The sequence below is a fragment of the Macaca mulatta genome, chromosome 4 (genome assembly GCF_049350105.2).
Source record: "Macaca mulatta isolate MMU2019108-1 chromosome 4, T2T-MMU8v2.0, whole genome shotgun sequence".
NCBI lineage: Eukaryota > Metazoa > Chordata > Mammalia > Primates > Cercopithecidae > Macaca > Macaca mulatta.
In genome coordinates this window covers 1,880,179-1,898,216 of record NC_133409.1, presented here as the reverse complement: position 1 = coordinate 1,898,216, position 18,038 = coordinate 1,880,179, and the positions used below count along the sequence as shown (strand labels likewise).

Here is an 18,038-nt window from a genome sequence, read left to right as displayed (position 1 = left end):
GGGCCCACAGTGTCCCCGGACACCTCTGAGTTGATGATGATGGTGACTCTGCGGGAGAGCAGAAGACAGCAGATAACAGCCCCGAGGGAGGGACGTCAACACCAGATGCGGGCGGAAAGGCAAAGGCGGCGGCCAGCCTCACAGGTGCACTGGGAGAGGAAGAGGCTCACACAGCCCCTGCTCGCCCGGGCCTGGGGACTGAGTGGAGCCTCCGCCCTGGCCTGGGCACCCCGCCTGGTCTGGCCATCGTTCTGCTCGCTTTGCCCTCGGGCCGTGTGGAGCCCCCGACACTCTGGCTTATCTCGTCGGAGGCCACCCAGATGGCCGGCCCCCTACCCCGTCCGTCCACCCTTTGCTTCTCTCAAGGCCCAATTCAGTGTCCGTCCCCTCCACAGAGCCTTCTCCGGGAGCCACCCCGGGCTCTTCCTTCTCTCGTGAGTCTCCTGCGGCTGCGTGTGCGGGTGCCGCCTGCGGCAGGCCTTGGGCCCCTACTCAGTGTGCGTGGGAATAGCTGGTGAGCACCTTCCCAAGAGCGGGGACCTCGCCTGTGTGCTCACAGCTCCCCCCCAGTGCCCTGCAGGGCTGGGCACAAAGCCGGCACCGACACCTCGGACACCTCGGACACGTCGGACACGTCGGACGCCTCGGGCGCCTCGGACACCTCCGACACCTTGGGCTGGTTGGCGCTTTGTCTCCTGTCACCGGCTCCTCAGTGAGACCGCGCACTCCCCGCGGACATTTTTCCCACTTGATGGCAGTTCGGTGGATCCCCAGGATCGTCCTCCACCTGCTACTCAAAGCGTGGCCCCTGGACCAGCGGCATCAGCTTCACAGGGGCGTCACCCGCGAGAGACCCGATCCACGGCCTCGCCACCTACGGAGTCAGAACTGGACGCTCACGAGACCCCGGGGGGCCTCCGCGCCAGCAGCACCGGGTCGCCGGCCGGGGCCATTGCGCACAGGGACGCTGACGACCACTCGCCCCCGACGGAAGAAACCGTGAGACAACAGTGCGGTGCGGGACCCGGCGGTCCACACCCGCGGCCAAGCCCCGGCGCACGGAGCCGGAGAGACCACAGCCTTTGCCGAAGCCGGGATTCCGGTTGCTCAGGACGCTGAAAAAGCGCAAGGCCTTCCCGTTATCCAGGCGTCGGGGCTCCAGCCATGTCCCCCGACCTCCCGCTGAGGTCGGAAGGACCTGGGGGTCCTGGCACGTGGTTCCCGGAGCGCTCCGGCCCTGCAGCCACTGCAGCCCTGCGGCCCTTCCAGCCCCAAGTCCTCCCTCGCGGAACAATGCTGAGTTTCGCGAGTCCTCGGCGGGAGGAGCGTTGAGTTATGGCTCTCATTTGAGTCTCCTTTAAAACACGCTCCTTCATGTCGAGATGGACTGGGCTGTTGTGCAGTTTTGCTGAATCGTATCGCAGACGCCCAGGACTGTGGGAGGGAAATAACCAGGTGACTCGGGGGTGATTAATCCCGCCCTGGTGAGAGCGACTCCGGGGAGTCAAGGCCAGGCCCATCTGCGGAGCCTTTTCCTCCAGGCGAGCGTGTTCGCTCCCCCTGCCTTCAGCTTCAGGCCCGTTTCTGAGAAGCAATAGGAAACTGGCAGGCCATAAAAAACGCACAGGCCGGTCCTGGGCCCTTCCTGTGTCCTAAAAATACAGCCCATCCCTGCAGTAGCTATTTTGGAACGAGCCAGCAGTGTTTCCTCCAGATGAAAGGCCCCGAGGCGCCATAAACAGGATCTCAGACCCGGACTCTTTCTGGAATGAGGTCAGGGCCCCAGGGGCCAGACCAGGCCTGCAGAGGGGGCCCAGGGCAGACGCCTGCTCCAAGGAGCACCTTTTTGGGGGGTTGGGTTAAGGGGGTGGTGTTTTTGTTTTTATTAGTTTTATTTTGTTTGGAAATTCAAACTAACTCAGAAAAGGCAGGACATGAAGAAATGTGTAGCAATGAGGAAAGAGACCTTGTAAGCCTTAAGAGCTGCTTCGGGCCGTCTTACCAGGCCTCGCAGGGCCCTCAGTTTCCTGCCAGGGTTGAGACTTAACACGGATCTTATGACCTAGGAAATCCATTCACTGTGAAATTAGGGGTGGGGAGGAGAAGCCCTGAGCCCTGCAGCCTCAGAGGCTCTGGCTTCACAGAGGAGAGCCAGCACTGGGGAGGAACAGGCGGGAAGGAACAGGCCGGAAGGAACAGGCGGGAAGCCCCTTCACAGAGGACTCCTGGGATTCCCCTGCAGGCGCTGAGCTGACCCTGCATGAGTTATGCCGGCCCCTTCTCACTGCATGGTGCTCCAGGTGATCCGGGGCCCCTTCTCACTGCATGGTGCTCCAGGTGATCCGGGGCCCCTTCTCAGAGACAAAGTGCTCCAGGTGATCCGGGGCCCCAGGATCCAGGGTACCTTGACCTTGCCCGGGAGAGAGAAGAAGGACCAACAGTGGCTGTCCCGAGTCCCTGCCATGGCCCCACAAACAGCAGCTCAAGCATTCAGAGGGTCACCAGGTGCAGGCCCATGGTGTTGCAGGACCTGCGTGCCCTCGGGGTCCTGTCCATCCATAAAAAGCTGCTTCACTTCTCCATGTGTCTGCCTGGCCATCAGTAGAGACAGAACAGTGACTGCAGCCCCAGATCCTCTTGAGCCGCAGAGAGCAGCAGTGACCTTGAGTGTGGAGAACGGCAGTGACCTTAAGTGTGGAGAGCAGCGGTGACCTTGAGTGTGGAGAGCAGCAGTGCCCTTGAGCACTAGGAGAGCCAAGGCACCCTTTAGCAGGTGGAGAGTGATGGTGCCCTGGCTGCACATGGAGACCAGTGGTGCCATTGAGTGGGTGGAGAGCCATGGTGCCCTTTAGCAGGTGAAGAGCAGCAGTGCAGCTGCTTGACCGTGCGGCGAGCTGCAGTGCCCTTGAGCACATGGAGACTGTCAGTGCTCTTGGGTACTCAGAGAACGGCAGTGCCCTTTAGCAGGTGAAAAGTGGCAGTGCCTGTGAGCGCACAGAGAGCAGCGGTGCCCTGGCTGCACCCTGTGTGTGTCCTGTGCCCTCTTCCAGCTCCAGGCCAGGGCCCTTGACCCTCCTCCCAGAAGCCTGGGCAGACCCAACCTATTTCTGACTCCCTCACTCAAGCCATTCTGGGAGCCTCTTGCTAACCCCGACCAGCTCTTCATGCTGCGTGTTTAAATGTCCTGAGCCTGCGGCCTTCTGGCACCTCCATAGCTGCACACACTCCGATTCTTGTTGAGATTCTACAATCCCGGGTGTGTGGACTCCCAGCTCGGGTGTGCTAAGCCTGAGATACTGACCTTGCAGAAAAATATCACGTGCACAGGTACTCTTTATGTCACTGTCAAACAGTGATTTTGATGTTTATTTTTTAATTGATAAACAAAAATTGTGTCTATGGAGACTATGTCAAGCTAATCAACACATCCACTACCTCGTGTGTGTGTGTGTGTGTGTGTGTGTGTGTGGTGAGAACATTTACAATCTACTCTTAGCAAAGTTTAAGTTCAGTCTCACCCCACATAATGATTTTTCAGTCAGACCACATATATGACTGTGGTCCCATAAGATTGTGATTGAGCTGAAACATTCCTATCGTCTAGTGACATCGCAGCCACAATTACCTCACCATACAACGCGTCACTCTGTAATGTGGCGACACTGGTGTGAACAGACCCGCTGTACTGTCGGCCATGTGAAAATCTTGCACACAGAATGATACATGGTGCATAACTGGTAATCATGGTGCATAACTGGCAATGATAATAAGCAACTGTGTTACTGGTTATGTATTTACTGTACTCTATTTTTATTATTTTAGAGTGGACTTTTTCTACAAACAAGAGTTAACAGTGAAACAGCCTCAGGCAGGTCCTGCAGGAGTTGTCCAGAGGAAGGCCTTGTGATCGCGGGAGGTGACGGCTCCGTGCATTTATCACGCTGAAGACCTGCCACTGGGACAAGGTGTGGAGGTGGAAGACGGCGATATTGATGATCCTGACCCCATGCAGGCCTAGGCTAATGTGTGTGTTTGTGTCTTCATTTTTAACAAAAAGTTTAATAGGCTAAAAATTTGTTTAAATTAAAAATACAACTAATAAGGATATAAAGAAAATATTTTTGTACAGCTGTATAATGTGTGCTTTAAGCTGAGTATTATTACAAAGTAATCTAAAAGTTAAAAAATAAAAGTCTGTAAAGTAAAAAAGTTACAGTATGCTAAGGTTAATCTGTCATTAAAGAAAGAAAATTTTAAATAAATTTGGTGCAGCCTCCATGTGCAGTGTGTATAAAGCCTACAGCAGTGTACGATCATGTCCTGGCTTCCCACTCACTCCCCACTCACCCATGGACTTACCAGAGCAGGCTGTGTGTGCAGTGTGTATAAAGCCTACAGCCGTGTACGATCATGTCCTGGCTTCCCACTCACTCCCCACTCACCCATGGACTCACGAGAGCAGCCCGTGTGTGCAGTGTGTATAAAGCCTACAGCCGTGTATGGTCATGTCCTGGCTTCCCACTCACTCCCCACTCACCCATGGACTCACGAGAGCAGGCTGCGTGTGCAGTGTGTATAAACCCTACAGCAGCACGGTCACGTCCCGGCTTCCCACTCACTCTCCACTCATTCAGAGACTCACTGGAGCAGCTTCTAGTCCCGCAAGCTCCACGCATGGCAAATGCCCTGAACAGGGCACTATGTTTTACCTTTTATACCTGCGTTATTTTTACTATAGCTTTTTTCTATGTTTAGATACCCAGATACCATTGCATTACAGTTGCCTGCATTATTCAGCACAGTAACCTGCTCCCCAGGAGAAGCAGAGTCTACCCCCAGCCTAGGTGTGTGGCGGGCTGCCCTGGCTACGTGCACGTCGCTCCTTGATGCTCACACAACAATGAAATTGCCTAGGGATGCATTTCTCCGAAAGTTTCCCTGTCGTCGAGCAACAGGACTGTGCACAACACATTGTTATTAACTAGAGTCCCCACGTCACACAATAGAGCTCCAGAATCCATTCACCACATCTGACTGAAACTTTCTGCCCTTTCACCAGCATCTTCCAATTCCTCATCCTGCCGGCCCCCTGGTAATTTCCTTTCCACTCTGCTTCTACGAGGGCGACTGTCTTCGATTCCACATGGAGATCATGAGGGATTTGTCCTTGTGTCTGGCTCATTTCACTTAACAGGACATCCATCCACGCTGTCACAAATGGCAGGATTTTCCTTTCTGAGGCTGAATCGTGTTCCATGGTGTGTATGATCCGCATTTGCTCTGCTCACCCACCGATGGACACCTAAGTTGGCCCCGTACTTGGCTGTTATGAAGAGAGCTGCAGAGAAGAAGGGGGAAGGTGTCTCTTCAAGACACTGATTTTATTTCCCTTGAATGTTCACCCAGAAGTGGGATTGCCGCACCGCATGGCTGGGCTATTCTTAGGTTTTTGAGGAAGCACCAGACTGTTTCCACAATGGCTGCACCAATAGACATCCCCACTGTGTGCAGAGTTCCCTCCCACACCCTCTCCAGCACTCCCTCTTATCTTTCTGAAGACAGCCAGCCTAACAGGTGAGACGCGATATCTCAGTGCAGTTTTGACTCACATTTCTCTGGGAATTATTGATGTTGAGTCTTTTAAAATTTATCTGTTGGCCATTTGTATGCCTTCCTTTGAGAAACGTCTATTCAGATTTTTTGCTCGTTTTTTTCAGTCAGATTATTTTGTTTTTGTTATTGAATTGTATGAATTCTTTACATATCTTAGAGATTAACTCCTGATCAGAAAAATGGTTCAAAAATACTTTCTCCCATTCCGTAGGTTGTATCGATAGATAGTGATTAAAAAAAAAACAACAGAATGTTACTTAGGAGTTAGCTAATTTCCTTGTCACTGTGAATATTCAGAACACTGGGAGTCAAAATCACATTCTCCAGAGAAGGAAAAATGGCTAGATCACATCTGAAAGAACTGGAATTAAAACAGCCCTGACCCTAAACCCAGGAAGGGCGGGAATCAGGGTCAGCGTGGGAATCAGGGTCAGCCTCCCTGGTGGCAGCACGTGCCGTGGGTGATGCGTGAGTGTACCACCTCCCCCCACACGGCAGCGTCTCCCTAAAACTCATAACCCCAGGGTAATGTTGAAAAAAACATCAGACAAATGAAGATTCAAAACATTCTACAGAATACTCGGCCAGTGCCCTTCAAAACTATCAAACTCATGAGAAACAAAACACAAAAACAAAAGACAGAAATTGCCACAGCCAAGGGGAGCCTGAGGAGGGATGAGGCACCGAGGCCCTTGGGTGGGTCCTGGGGTGCAGGTCACAGGGTGTCCTGGCCATGCTCACTGCTGAGCACAGGGTGTCTTAGTGGGGCTGTGAGAGAACCCCAAACTATCTTTGCGACTTTTCTAAAAACCTAAAATTATTCCCAAAGAAAAAGTTTATTTTAAAAAATTAGCACCAGTCTTATAAACAGCCATAGTAAATGCCTACAAAAGATTACCTGAAATTTATGAGAGAAAATTATTTCCATCAAGAGGTTTATACCAAGAAAACTATTAATGAAGTCTGAGGCCAAAATAAATATATTTTTCAACACACAGGGACTCAAAATATCTTCCTCCCATACAATTCTCCTTAAGAAAATACTGGAGGATGTACTCCGGCAGAAAAAACGGACAACTTAAGAAACAGCAGCTGTGGAATTCGGTAAACTGGCTTGCCCAGGGTGTTTGGGGGCAGCGAGGGGGAATGCAGATGGGAGCTCGCCCAGCCGCAGAATCCCTGCCAGGCTTTCCGCAGACCTGCGGAAATGTTTGCAAAAACGCACTGGTCAGTGCAGAGAGATCTAGGAAATGAAACTGTGACTTGATTAGTAGCCTGGGGACAAGCTAACGGCTGTGTAAAGACTGTGATGACAGTTCCCTCCGTGGCTCGGCTGCGAGAGCCCCATGAGCCTGGTGCACCCAGAGCCGCGGTGTGCCTTCAGTGAGGACGAGGAAGGCTCCTGCTCCTGCAAGAGTTAAGTCACCAATTACTGTGGAAAATGTATAAACAGCATGTTATTCTTAAAGGTTGCCTCTGGGGTGCAGAACTGGGGCTGTGAGGGGAAGGGACAGAGGGCTGCTGGTTTTAAAACTTTTTAAGAAGGTGATGTAGTTTGGGTAGTTGTCCCCACCCAAATCTCATGCTGAATTGTAATCCCCAATGCTGAAGGTGGCACCTGGCCAGAAGTGTTCAGGTCACGGGGCAGATCCCTGACGCTGGGTGTTGTCTTCCCAATAGTGAGTTCTCATGAGATCTGGTCATTTAAAAGCGTGTGGCCCCCTCTCCACTCTCTCTTGCTCCTGCTCTGGCCATGTGACCTGCCCCTTCACCTTCTGTCATGATTGGAAGCTTCCTGAGGGCTCCCCAGAAGCCAAGCAGATGCTAGCGTCATGCTTCCTATAAAATATGAAGACTTGTAAGCCAATTAAATCATTTTATTTATAAATCACCCAGGCTCAGGTACTTCTTTATAGCAATGGTAGGATGGTCTCATAGGGGAGGTAAATGAAAATATACTTCAAAAACCCTTAATATTTTTATAAAGAAAAATGTACAAAATATAATGTTGAAAAGGAAAGCAAAAGCAAAACTCTGCTTACAAACTGAAAACAAGTCAGGGTTGATGTTCAGTTATAAAGGTTGTTGATATCCAATCCATTTCTTTTGCTGGCACCCTCTTCAGGTAGGTTAGTGTCCATTCTGACACTTGGTGCCTGTTCTGATGGTTGGTGCTGGTTCTTATGGTTGGTTCCTGTTCTGATGGTTGGTTCCTGTTCTGATGATTAGTGCCCATTCTTATGCTTGGTGCCCTATTCTGATGTTTGGTTCCTAATCTGATGCTTGATGCCAATTACAATAGTTGGTTCCCATTCTGATGGTTGGTGCCTGTTCTGATGGGTGGTTTCTGTTCTGATGGTTGGTTTCTGTTTTGATGGTTGGTTCCTGTTCTGATGGTTGGTTCCGTTCTGATGGTTGGTGCCCTGTTTTGATAGTTGGTTCCTGTTCTAATGTCTGTTTCCTGTTCTGATGGTTGGTGCCTGTTCTGATAGCTGGTTCCTGTTCTAATGTCTGTTTCTCGTCCTAATGGTTAGTGCCTGTTCTGATAGTTGGTGCCCTGTTCTGATAGTTGGTGGCTGTTCTGATGGTTTTTGTTCTGATGGTTGGTTTCTATTCTGATGATTGGTGCCTGTTCTGATGGTTGGTGCCTGTTCTGATAGTTGATTTCTATTCTGATGTTTGGTTTCAGTTCTGATGGTTAGTTCCTGTTCTGATGGTTGGTTTCTGTTCTGATGGTTGGTGCCCTGTTCTGATGGTTGGTGCCTGTTCTGATAGTTGATTTCTATTCTGATGTTTGGTTTCAGTTCTGATGGTTGGTTCCTGTTCTGATGGTTGGTTTCTGTTCTGATGGTTGGTGCCCTGTTCTGATGGTTGGTTCCTGTTCTGATGTTTGGTTTCTGTTCTGATGGTTGGTCCCTGTTCTGATGGTTGGTGCCTGTTCTCATGGTTGGTGTCCTGTTCTGATGGTTGATTTCTGTTCTGATGGTTGGTTCCTGTTCTGATGTTTCATTTCTGTTCTGATATTTGGTTCCTGTTCTGATGTTTGGTTCCTGTTCTCATGTTTGGTTCCTGTTCTGATGGTTGATTCCTGTTCTGATGATTGGTGTCCTGTTCTGATGGTTGGTTCTCATTCTGATGGGGGTTGGTGTCCTGTTCTGATGGTTGGTTTCTGTTCTGATGTTTGGTTTCTGTTCTGATGGTTGGTCCCTGTTCTGGTGGTTGGTGCCCGTTCTGATGGTTGATTTCTGTTCTGATGTTTGGGCCTGTTCTGATGGTTGGTTCCTGTTCAGATGGGGGTTGTGTCCTGTTCTGATGGTTGGTGCCCCCTGTTCTAATGGTTGGTGCCCATTCTGATGTTTGTTCCCGTTCTGATGTTTGGTTCCTATTCTGATGGTTCGTGCCCATTCTACTGAACTCATGGCTCATTCTGATTAACTGTAGCCAAGACTTACTAGTGACTAAACATTTTGACTCTCGCCCTTGTAATTATGTAAACATTTTGCATCATATGCTCAAGGACTTAATTTGTGTAGGTAGATTTCTTGAACAGCGGTTTCGGGGGTGCTTTCAAATGTTTATGTCAGTAATTTCTGTAGTTTATTCAATTAATGAAGCTAAAGCATGCACCCTGGTGACTTTGGGTTTGCAAGCAAAGTGCAGTACATTTATCAGGCTTTGTAACATTGTACCCCTGGGCCTTTTCCAGGTAAACCTTCTGCTGTGTCCTGAGGGCCGTAGCTGCCCCAGCTGGCGCTCTGCAGCCCTTCCCTCTGCTTGCCCAGGTCACCAAGTAGAGCTGGGGAGGAAGGAGAGGGCAGGGAGAGGAGGAGAGATCAGAACTCTCCTTTTGAACTCCTGGTCCCTCTGGAAGCATTTGGAGCTCACTGGGACCCTCCCCATTTTCACTGCAGGTTCTTTTTTGTTCGTTTGTTTTTTGTGTTGTTTTTTGCACCCACCCTCCCTGCCTGTGCCATAGGCTCTGTCAGTAACATTTTTGATCCACATTTTTGCCATTACTACATTGGGTCTGATAACACAAAAGTGTGTGAGCTCCCTCAGGAAAGAAAAAGGGCACAGTCTAAGTAGGTGGTGCTCACTTTGTGATGAAAGCCCCATCTTGTCTTTTTTTTCATCAAGGTGGTCTGACCAGCCTGCCCTGTACTGACCTCATTGTTGGTCTTCTCTAGACACCAAAGCCATGGGCCGCAGTGTGTGGGAGGAGGATTCACGTCGGCTGGGGACTTCCCTGCAGCCACAAGCGTGGGTGCAGTGGCGATAAGCACGCAGAGGAGGGTGAAGTGTGTAGGTATGTCCTGGAAGGTTCAGCAGCTGTCCCCACAGTGGGCCCACAGGAACGGCGGGGTGGACACACTGCTCTCTAAAAGTGCAACAGCCGGGAAAACAATCGGGGGCACAGGAGAAGTCACTGGAGACCCATTGTTTTATTTAGGAAACAAACTCTGAAGCAGGCCCTGCTGCTCCCCAAACACATGCCCACTCCAAGGACCAGGTTCTCAACACTTTACCTCTTCCCTGACACACACGAAGTGAGTCACCCCCTCTGCCAAGACTGAGGGGTTGCGCCCAGGCCCCTGCTCCAAGCAGCAATGTCAGGAAGAGTCTGGGCTGTGGCAGCTGGGGGACAGTGCGACACCCACTGCCTGGACACCAACCCAGAGGGCAGCCAGGCCCGCAGGGACAGGGCCAGTCATCAGGGGCAAGAAGCGCATGGAGACTCTGCACACACTTAGTCCAAAGGTCGGCTCCAGAATTTTAAAGTCCCAACAGGATGATGGGGGCAGGTGTCGGCACCGGAGGGCGAATGACAGGCAGCAAGGCCTCAGAACTGGGGTTCCAGTTCCTCTCCCGGGGAAGAAAAGGAAGCAGCACCAGTCTGGGCGGATCCAGTTCCTCTCCCTGGGAAGAGAAGAAGGCAGCACCGATCCGGACAGATGAGGCCAGGCAGCAGCATCCTGGCAGGACCGCAGCAGGAGGGAGAAGCCAACAGTGCCACGTGGCTCCCGAGTGCCGAGCACAGAATGAGAGGAGGAAACAGGAGAGGAGGGGAGGCCGGGGGGCTGCTTGGTGCCCAAGATTTCTCAGATGTTCCAGATCCCTGGCTCTGCTACTGGCTCGCTTTACAGTGAGGCCAAGGAAGGAGCCACGGAGGGGGTGCTGGCTGTAGAAGCAGGATTCCTGTGTGTTCTGTAAGCTTGGAGCATCCAGAAGCCACTAGCCAGCATGGACCTGTGGGCGTCCGAGGGCGAGCAAGGCAACAGCCAAGACCAGGTGGAGGCCAGAGGCCCTACAGGTACAGCCAGGACAGAAATAAGGAGACTTTGGCCCCAACAAGGGCAGCGTCTTGATGGCCAGGCAGGAGCAGGGACGCTCTCAAGAAGTGTTCTCCACAGCAGCCTGGCACCAGGAAAGACCCAGCCATCGGGTCAGCGCCGTGGTCTCCCAGCCAGTGTGCGCATGGCTGCAAATAGAGAAAAACACACCGGGAGACCACACCCAAGGTCACTGCAGATCCCAGCACAGGCAACCCCTGGCAAGGCCGTTCCTGTGCTGGGCTAAGCCGAGGGCGGGCTCTGACTCAGCTAAGAGCCCACACGAGCTACATTTCTAGTGCTGGCAGCAACCTATCATTGCTCCAACTTTGACTAAAACTGAGGGATCCGGTCAGTATTGTGTTTCGACTTAAGTGTAAAATGAAGGGCAGGGCACAGGTCTCTGCGTGCCTCTCCCGCAGCTCGCATGGGGCTGCTGCTGGGTTGGGGGAGCAGACGCTTCCTCATGAGTAGATTCAAGCCCCAGCTGTGACCAGATGTGGAATTTTCGAAGTTCTCATTCAGAGAACCAAGCTTTCGCTTCCACTTACCCCTCGAGTTCTGCCCTGGGTATGCCTCTGGTTTTTACACCCCTCCAGGTCCCAGGTCTTGCCCTGATGGTGCCCAGAGGCTCTGCTGCTCTCCGCTGGCTGGACCCTAAATCCACCCTTCCAACACTGAAGTTTGGTTGGCGCCTGCTGGCTCTGCCAGCCTCTCCGGCCAGCAGGACAGCTCTGCCGGAAGTCCCATCCTCCTCCTCCCCATCCCGTCCCTGAGCCTTCAGCCCTGGTGGCCGCTTTGAGGTGTCCGCGTGTTCTCCTCTCCTCCGTGGACCCCTCTTTAGCTGCCTGTCTGGGCTGGCACAGGATGTGGGCGCCCCATGACACTCTCTTCTGTGCCAGCCCACAGGCCCACACTTTGACCTGCTTCCCCACTGAGACAGCTTCTCCTGTTTATTTTTTTACCATTTTGCGGCTCCCACCAACTCCTTCTGCCTTTTACCAATGCATACTCCAGGCCCAGCCAGCTGGAGCCCGTGCTGCAACCCAGCCAGGATTCCCTTTCCTGATGCTGAGGGGCCCATCTGCCTCCACCCATGGATCCCACAGGCAAGGCCAGGGTTGGTTATACTTCACACAGACAACCCTAGCACACCTGCCTGAACTCTCTCCTGTAAATTCCCAACAATCTGAGGCTCGGATTTTTTTTAATTTCCCAAGTATCTACATATAAGTCAGAAGTAAATTACCTAAGTATTTTTTAAGCAGCTGAGATGTAGTAGGAGTGTTTGTCTACACAAACAGAGGGACATTTTGCCTGGGTGCGGTTAGGTAGGAGGCTGCCCCGCCGTGGCGCGAGTCTCTCCTCAGCTGCCCGACGGCCACTTCTCTCCTGGCAGAGAGCACCTGGCACAGTCCCTACACATTTTTGAGAAAGAGTGAGGGGGCCGCTGTGTCACCTGCAGTCCCCACGTGGACACACCAGGTGAACACCAGATAGAGGAGGGATGAAGAACCACTGACCCCGCCAAGACCAACAGGAATGCAGACTGAGCTCAGGAAGCTGCTGCCTGCACATCTTTCACTTAAAAACCAAGTAGGAGGGAAAACAAAACACTCATGCGAAGAAGTGGGACCTGGCTCTGGCTGCAAAGTCGCCCTTCATGCTTCACACAAGAAAAAGGTCTCAGAGGGCGAGGGCACGGCGTGGGACAACACCCACCCCACAAGCCTGCTGCCCATCCACTGCCTGCGGTGTAGACAGAGCCTCACCCCCGCTCCCACAAGCCCGCTGTGTAGACAGAGCCTCATGTACCTGACAAGCCAGCTGCCCACCACCCCTCCAGTGACTGCTGTATAGACAGAGCTTCACCCCTCCCAAAAAACCTGCTACCTGCTGCCCCTCCACTGCCTGCAGTGTAGACAGAGGCTCACTCACTCCCCAGTGGCTTCTGGGGAGGAGGAAACCCTCCCTGAATCCTCAGGCCCCTCCTATGGGTGAGTGTGGGTGGAGGGCAGCCTGAGCAGCAGCTGTTGGAAGAGCAGTAAACTCTGCAATCAATGCACACAGTGATCCAGGGGCTGCCTCTGGCAACTCACAGGAGAATCCCAGAAAGTTCCATGACATCATCTCCATAATCCCCAGTACGCAGCGAAGCTGGAGCTGGAGAGAAATGGGCAGGTGGGGCTGGGGACCCGGGGACCATGACAGGGCACCTGAGACGGGCACTGCTGGGGTGTACAGTGTGGCATCACGCAGCTCACGGCTCCAAAGACTGGGAAGTCCAAGACTGAGGGTCACATCTGATGAGGGTCTTCTCGCTGCACCAAAACCTGAGCAGGGTAGCACAGGGTGGGGCCATGCCACAGAGGGAGAGGGGAGGGAGCCATGCCACCCTTTTATCAGTGGGTTCTCTCAAAGTATCTAGCACACTCCTGTGATAACCGCATTAATCCATGTCCAAGGGCAGAGGCCTCAGAACCTACTCAAGGTCCCTCCTCCCAACACCGTTGCACTGAGAATTAAATTTCCAACACAGGAGCTTTGAGAACACAGTCAAATCACGGCGCCAGCCGAAGTCACCAGGGGGCCACCACTCCAAGGAACCCTGAAGATGGTGGAGATGGAGCACAAAGGAATTAGGAAGTGTTGAACCATCTTAGATGGAATGCCGTTCATGCAAAAGCAATATGCTCGATCCTGGAATTGCTTTTATCCTTGGGTTCTATTGCCACTTTTTGAAAATTCTGTGACGTGAGGCATGCAGAAATAAAAAGAGGTAACACAGAAATTCTCAGGTCCATCAGCCAAGGGGGCCTTGCTGACTGCAGTTGGAGGTCTCAGGCCCACTCAGCCCTGGCGTCTCCACAGGGCTCTGACCCCCAGCCAGCTCCACAGCCCCCTCTATGCTCCCCCGGCGCTCACGATTCAACAACACAGACTCCATATTTGTCATTTGACAACTTGCCTTCTTCTGATAGGGCTCCAATTGTGAAGTTAGCAAGAGCAAGGAAAGAAAAACTTTTATATTTTTATAAAAACACAAAAACTTCTAAGGGTGATACATTCCCTTAAGGTAAAGCTGCTTCCCAGCTAATGCAAGAGTTGCAAGCAGCTGGGAAATGGGTGTCCTCTAGCCTGGCTCTGGGAATCCATTCATAGCTGCTGCCTGGAAGGTTAAAGTGTGCAGAGGACTCATGGAGAACAAGGAGAAAACCAAGACAGTCAGCTCGGTTTGGTTCCTGAGGGTGAAGCCCTGGGCTCATTGTGGCCTCTTTGAGGATGGGTTCCTGGAGGAGCGGGTAGCACAGGCAGCTCCAGGCAGCTCCCGAGGGGAACCTGGGTTTTTGGAAATGCTGGGGGAGTAGCTGAGGGAAGTGATTTAGAAGGCGATACTTTGGGGCCTTGTGTCTTTTCTTTGGCTCTCTGTTGCTGGGGCAGAAAGACACAGCAGTCTCAGGCATGCTTTCCTCCTCTCCTGAGCCAGCCTCGGGTCAGCTGAGAGCCACAGCAGGGAGGGTGGGAAACCCAGGCTGGTGTTCCTGAGACAGCTCCTCCCACCTGCTTGTGTCTCCTTCCGCTGAGTAGAAACAAAGCATTTCTCCCTGCTTGGCAACGTAAATCAGGGATGTGTCTTCATCTCTAGTGATAAATAGGACTTTGTTTCATTTATTCCGAGGCGTTTAGAAAAGAACTGTTTAAAAAAAAAAAGCCAGATTGTCCCTCAAATTGTTCGTCCACATGCCTGGACAGCTTTCTCCAGCCCTAGCAGGGAAAACATCTGGGGATATCAGACCGGACAGGAAGACCTCGAACTCCTTCCGAGCAGGAGCCTCTCCAGAATTCCAGGACAACCCAGCTCTCCCGCCGTGAGTGGGTGCTCAGCAGATCTGGAAGGAAGTGAACCCAGGACTTTCCGCACTGGGGTCCTCAGCAAGGTTGATGCGCGGGCTCCACGGTGCAGCCAGCTCTGACTTCTCCACCCGCCGGCCACTGAACCCTGTTCTCTCCGAGGCCTCCTTTGTCCACACCTCCGAAGAGCTCTGCCTGTGGTCACAAGTGCAGCCAAGAATAAGGGGCTATTTGGGTCAGACAAGTCTGTGTGTTTCGGGAAAGTTGCCCCGGGGTTAGGAAACGCTCCATCGGAGCAAAAGGCCCTCCCCACCGGTTCTTGGAACCAAGGTGTCACCCACCCTGCTGGTTTTCTCTTTGGTGAGATTGTCTTTTGATTCTATTTTTGGCCTAGTTTCCTAAGCCAAACCTCACACAGCTTGGCTGAGAGAGCACAGAACAGGAAAACCAGCGTGGAGAAAGGCTGGTCATAAGGAAACAGTCACTTGGCCGTCGACGTCCACAGTCCCCTGACGTCTGTCCCCAGCACTGAGCAGCGGAAACCACAGATTCTCGAAGCAGGAATTCAAGTCCTCAGGCAAAGGCACGTTCTGACTGTCTGATCAGCATTTTCTATCGATCTCTTTACAAATTACCTTTGTTCTTTCTCTAAGGCCAGACAGGGGTCTGGAGGCTGGAGCAGGAAAGCCATCCGGGTGAGGCGGCCAGTGCCTCAGACTGCCCAGGGAGCCTCAGCCCCACCCCACACCGTCCGAGGTCCCTGGCTGGAGGATCTGGATCTGGGGGCTGCTGTGAGGTGGACAAGGTGCAGCTGATTCCAGGGCACCCCGAGCTGAAGCAACACCGCGAAACCAGCCGCAGGCACTCAGGCCAAGCCGTACCAAGAGGGACGTTCATCTGCCAGATCAAACGTGGGGTGGTTGTTTGGCCCAAGGCTGCCCGTGCTGTTCTCTGCCCCTCAGTACACCAGGTTATGAGGTGAGCTCTGGCCCTACCCTCCCACCCTCCGCCCGCCAGCTGGCTGGAGGCCCTGTGCCCGCCCGCCCGCCGGGCTGCGGCTGCCCTGCAGGAGCTGGGACTGACTCTAATTGTGATTTGATCCCGTTGTGTTTTCTCTGTGAAGTGCTTCACCGTTAGGAAAGTAAAGGGCTGCCGCCCGGCTGCATAAATTCCTGACACATCAATGTCCCCATTAGAGCATGAGTCAGCAGCCCGACCGGCAGGTGCTGAGAGCTTGGCCGCCAGCCCACCCCTGCAGAACTTCAGAGCGAGCCGTCTCCACACAGAAGGGGAGCCTCTCAGGGAACCCCAAGCTGAAGGCTGCCCTCCATCACCTCGTCTGTGGCAATGGGGCCTGCGGGGGAGAGAGAAGGAGGCGTGTGCTGTTAATAAGAGGCTCACGTCTGAGAAAAAATTACCATTCCCAGAAAGTCAGGCCTTTGAGGTGATCATCTCTACAACCATGACTCCCCAGAGTCCCATCTGCATGAGCCGGACACGCCTGTCATGTGGTGGTGTGTGCCGAGCACCCACACACCGGCCCCCACAACACCCCACTAGCTCTGCAGAAGGCCCCCTCCACCCATGCCCGCCCCAGTGGACTCCAGCAGACGGGCGCCCAGGTTGACTCCAATCCACAACTGACCTCGGAAAGAGCAAGGCTGGGAAATCGGCAGGGGCCGCCAGGACCACAGCAGTCTTCCTCCCTGTGTCCCTGGAGGACAGCAAGGGGTTCAGGGGGGTCCTCACTCACAGGCACCGGGCACTTTGCCTGCACCCTCATCTCCATCCGCAGGAGGCACAAAGGCAGCCTTACAAGCTCAGTCAGGCACATGGGAAGGTCTCTTCTCACCAGACACGCCAGTGGGGGCCAGGGCCCCAGGGGTGCTGGCTGGAGAGGGGCATCTCCTGCATACCATCCTGACCCTTGGGCTCACTGCAGGCATGGAAGCCAGCAGACAAAACTGCACACCCCCTCCCTCCTCCCAGCCCAGGCCTGCGTGCTGGGTACTGATGGATGAGACAGGTCATTGCACCTGGTGCTGCGCTCACCTCCTGTTCCTTCCAGGAGGGTTTTCTCCAGCCCTGCCTGTAAGACCCTGCTGCACACAGGCCCTCCAGCATGGCCTGCCCAGCTCCTCACCCTCCTGGGTCCTCACAGCCCCGGCCTCCTCCCTCCATGGCAATGCTTTTCTGCTGTCAGCCCCAGGCCTCACAGCATCAGCCAGAGACGCCCATGCCCCTGGGCAGGGCCTGAGTCAGGGCCCCTCCACAGAACCCAGGACCCCTCTACAGAACCCAGGGCCCCTCCACAGAACCCAGAGCCCCACCACAGAATGCAGCATTAAGGACAATGTTAGCCTTTTCCAGGGCTCCTGAGGGCTGGGGCCAGCGGGACCCTTCCTCTATCCTAGAACGTCAGCACTCCCTGAGAAGGCAGTGACCCCAAGCAGAGCCAGCACGTGAGGATCCCACTCCTCCTTCCTCAGACTGCCCTGGCCACAGATCGATCCTTCCAGTACCACGGCAAGGCTCTTGCCATGCTGGGAGCTTCTCTCAGAAACGCCTTTTCCAGCCTTCGTGGTCCTTGGAGCAGAAGAACGGGACTTGTTCTTACCCACTCCTGGGGCTTCCTGGGAGTCCAATATTTGCAAGCCCTGTGCTTGGAGAAGTCTCAGCTCTGGGTCTGAGCCTCTGAGACAGGCGCCTTCCACCCTCGTCCCTGGCACCAAGTGGAGCCTGACCACATTGGGAGCTGAAGTCACCTCTGTCACCTGAAACCACAAAGGATCCTGTCCAGACACCAGACCCATGACTCAGGAAGCCATTGAGCTTCTCTGCATCCATGTTCTCCCTTACAAGGTAAAGCAACTGGATTAATCAGTGTTTTTTCTAAGTTTCTTAACTATGGAGACCTTATTTATCAATCCAGAATTATACTCTGGAATCTAATATACGACACTGATAATAAGCCAGCTCTTAACCCAGGATCCCTCTACAGAACCCAGGGCCCCACTACAGAACTCAGGGCCCCTCTACAGAACCCAGGGCCCCTCTACAGAACCCAGGGCCCCTCTACGGAACCCAGGGCCCCTCTACGGAACCCAGGGCTTGTCCCCTGGCCCTAGCAGGTGTGTCCTGCTCTGCATTGCACAGGCAGTGGGAAGAGTGGGGTAGTTGTGGGACGCCCCAATTCTCTTCAGGAGGAGGCCGCACCTGTCTCACAGAGGACGAGGTGAGCAG

At 53.4% G+C, this 18,038-nt stretch overlaps 1 protein-coding gene across 2 annotated transcripts; it reads right to left on the bottom strand.

The window, feature by feature from the left end:
- Positions 1-10,036: 10,036 nt before the first annotated feature.
- Positions 10,037-17,765, bottom strand: LOC144340243 (uncharacterized). Of its 2 annotated transcripts, none has more exons than XR_013416132.1 (2): positions 17,413-17,529; positions 10,037-14,990 (listed from the first exon to the last, which is right to left on the bottom strand). XR_013416132.1 is itself a non-coding variant. In XM_077999201.1 (2 exons), exons 1-2 carry the CDS (start codon positions 17,640-17,642, stop codon positions 15,444-15,446), a joined length of 936 nt encoding a protein of 311 aa, XP_077855327.1. In that variant the 5' UTR covers positions 17,643-17,765; the 3' UTR covers positions 13,892-15,443. The 2 variants fall into 2 exon arrangements, 1 of the variants encoding a protein (XP_077855327.1); XM_077999201.1 differs by having other exon boundaries at positions 13,892-16,149; positions 17,413-17,765.
- Between the last annotated feature and the right edge of the window lie 273 nt (positions 17,766-18,038).

Excerpts from the sequence above, each read along its gene's own strand:
- LOC144340243 (XM_077999201.1), bottom strand. The coding sequence starts at position 17,642 with ATGGATGCAGAGAAGCTCAATGGCTTCCTGAGTCATGGGTCTGGTGTC. Across the intron at positions 16,150-17,412 it reads CCAGGAAGCCCCAGGAGTGG|GCCCCATTGCCACAGACGAG; the intron begins GTAAGAACAAGT and ends TCTCCCCCGCAG.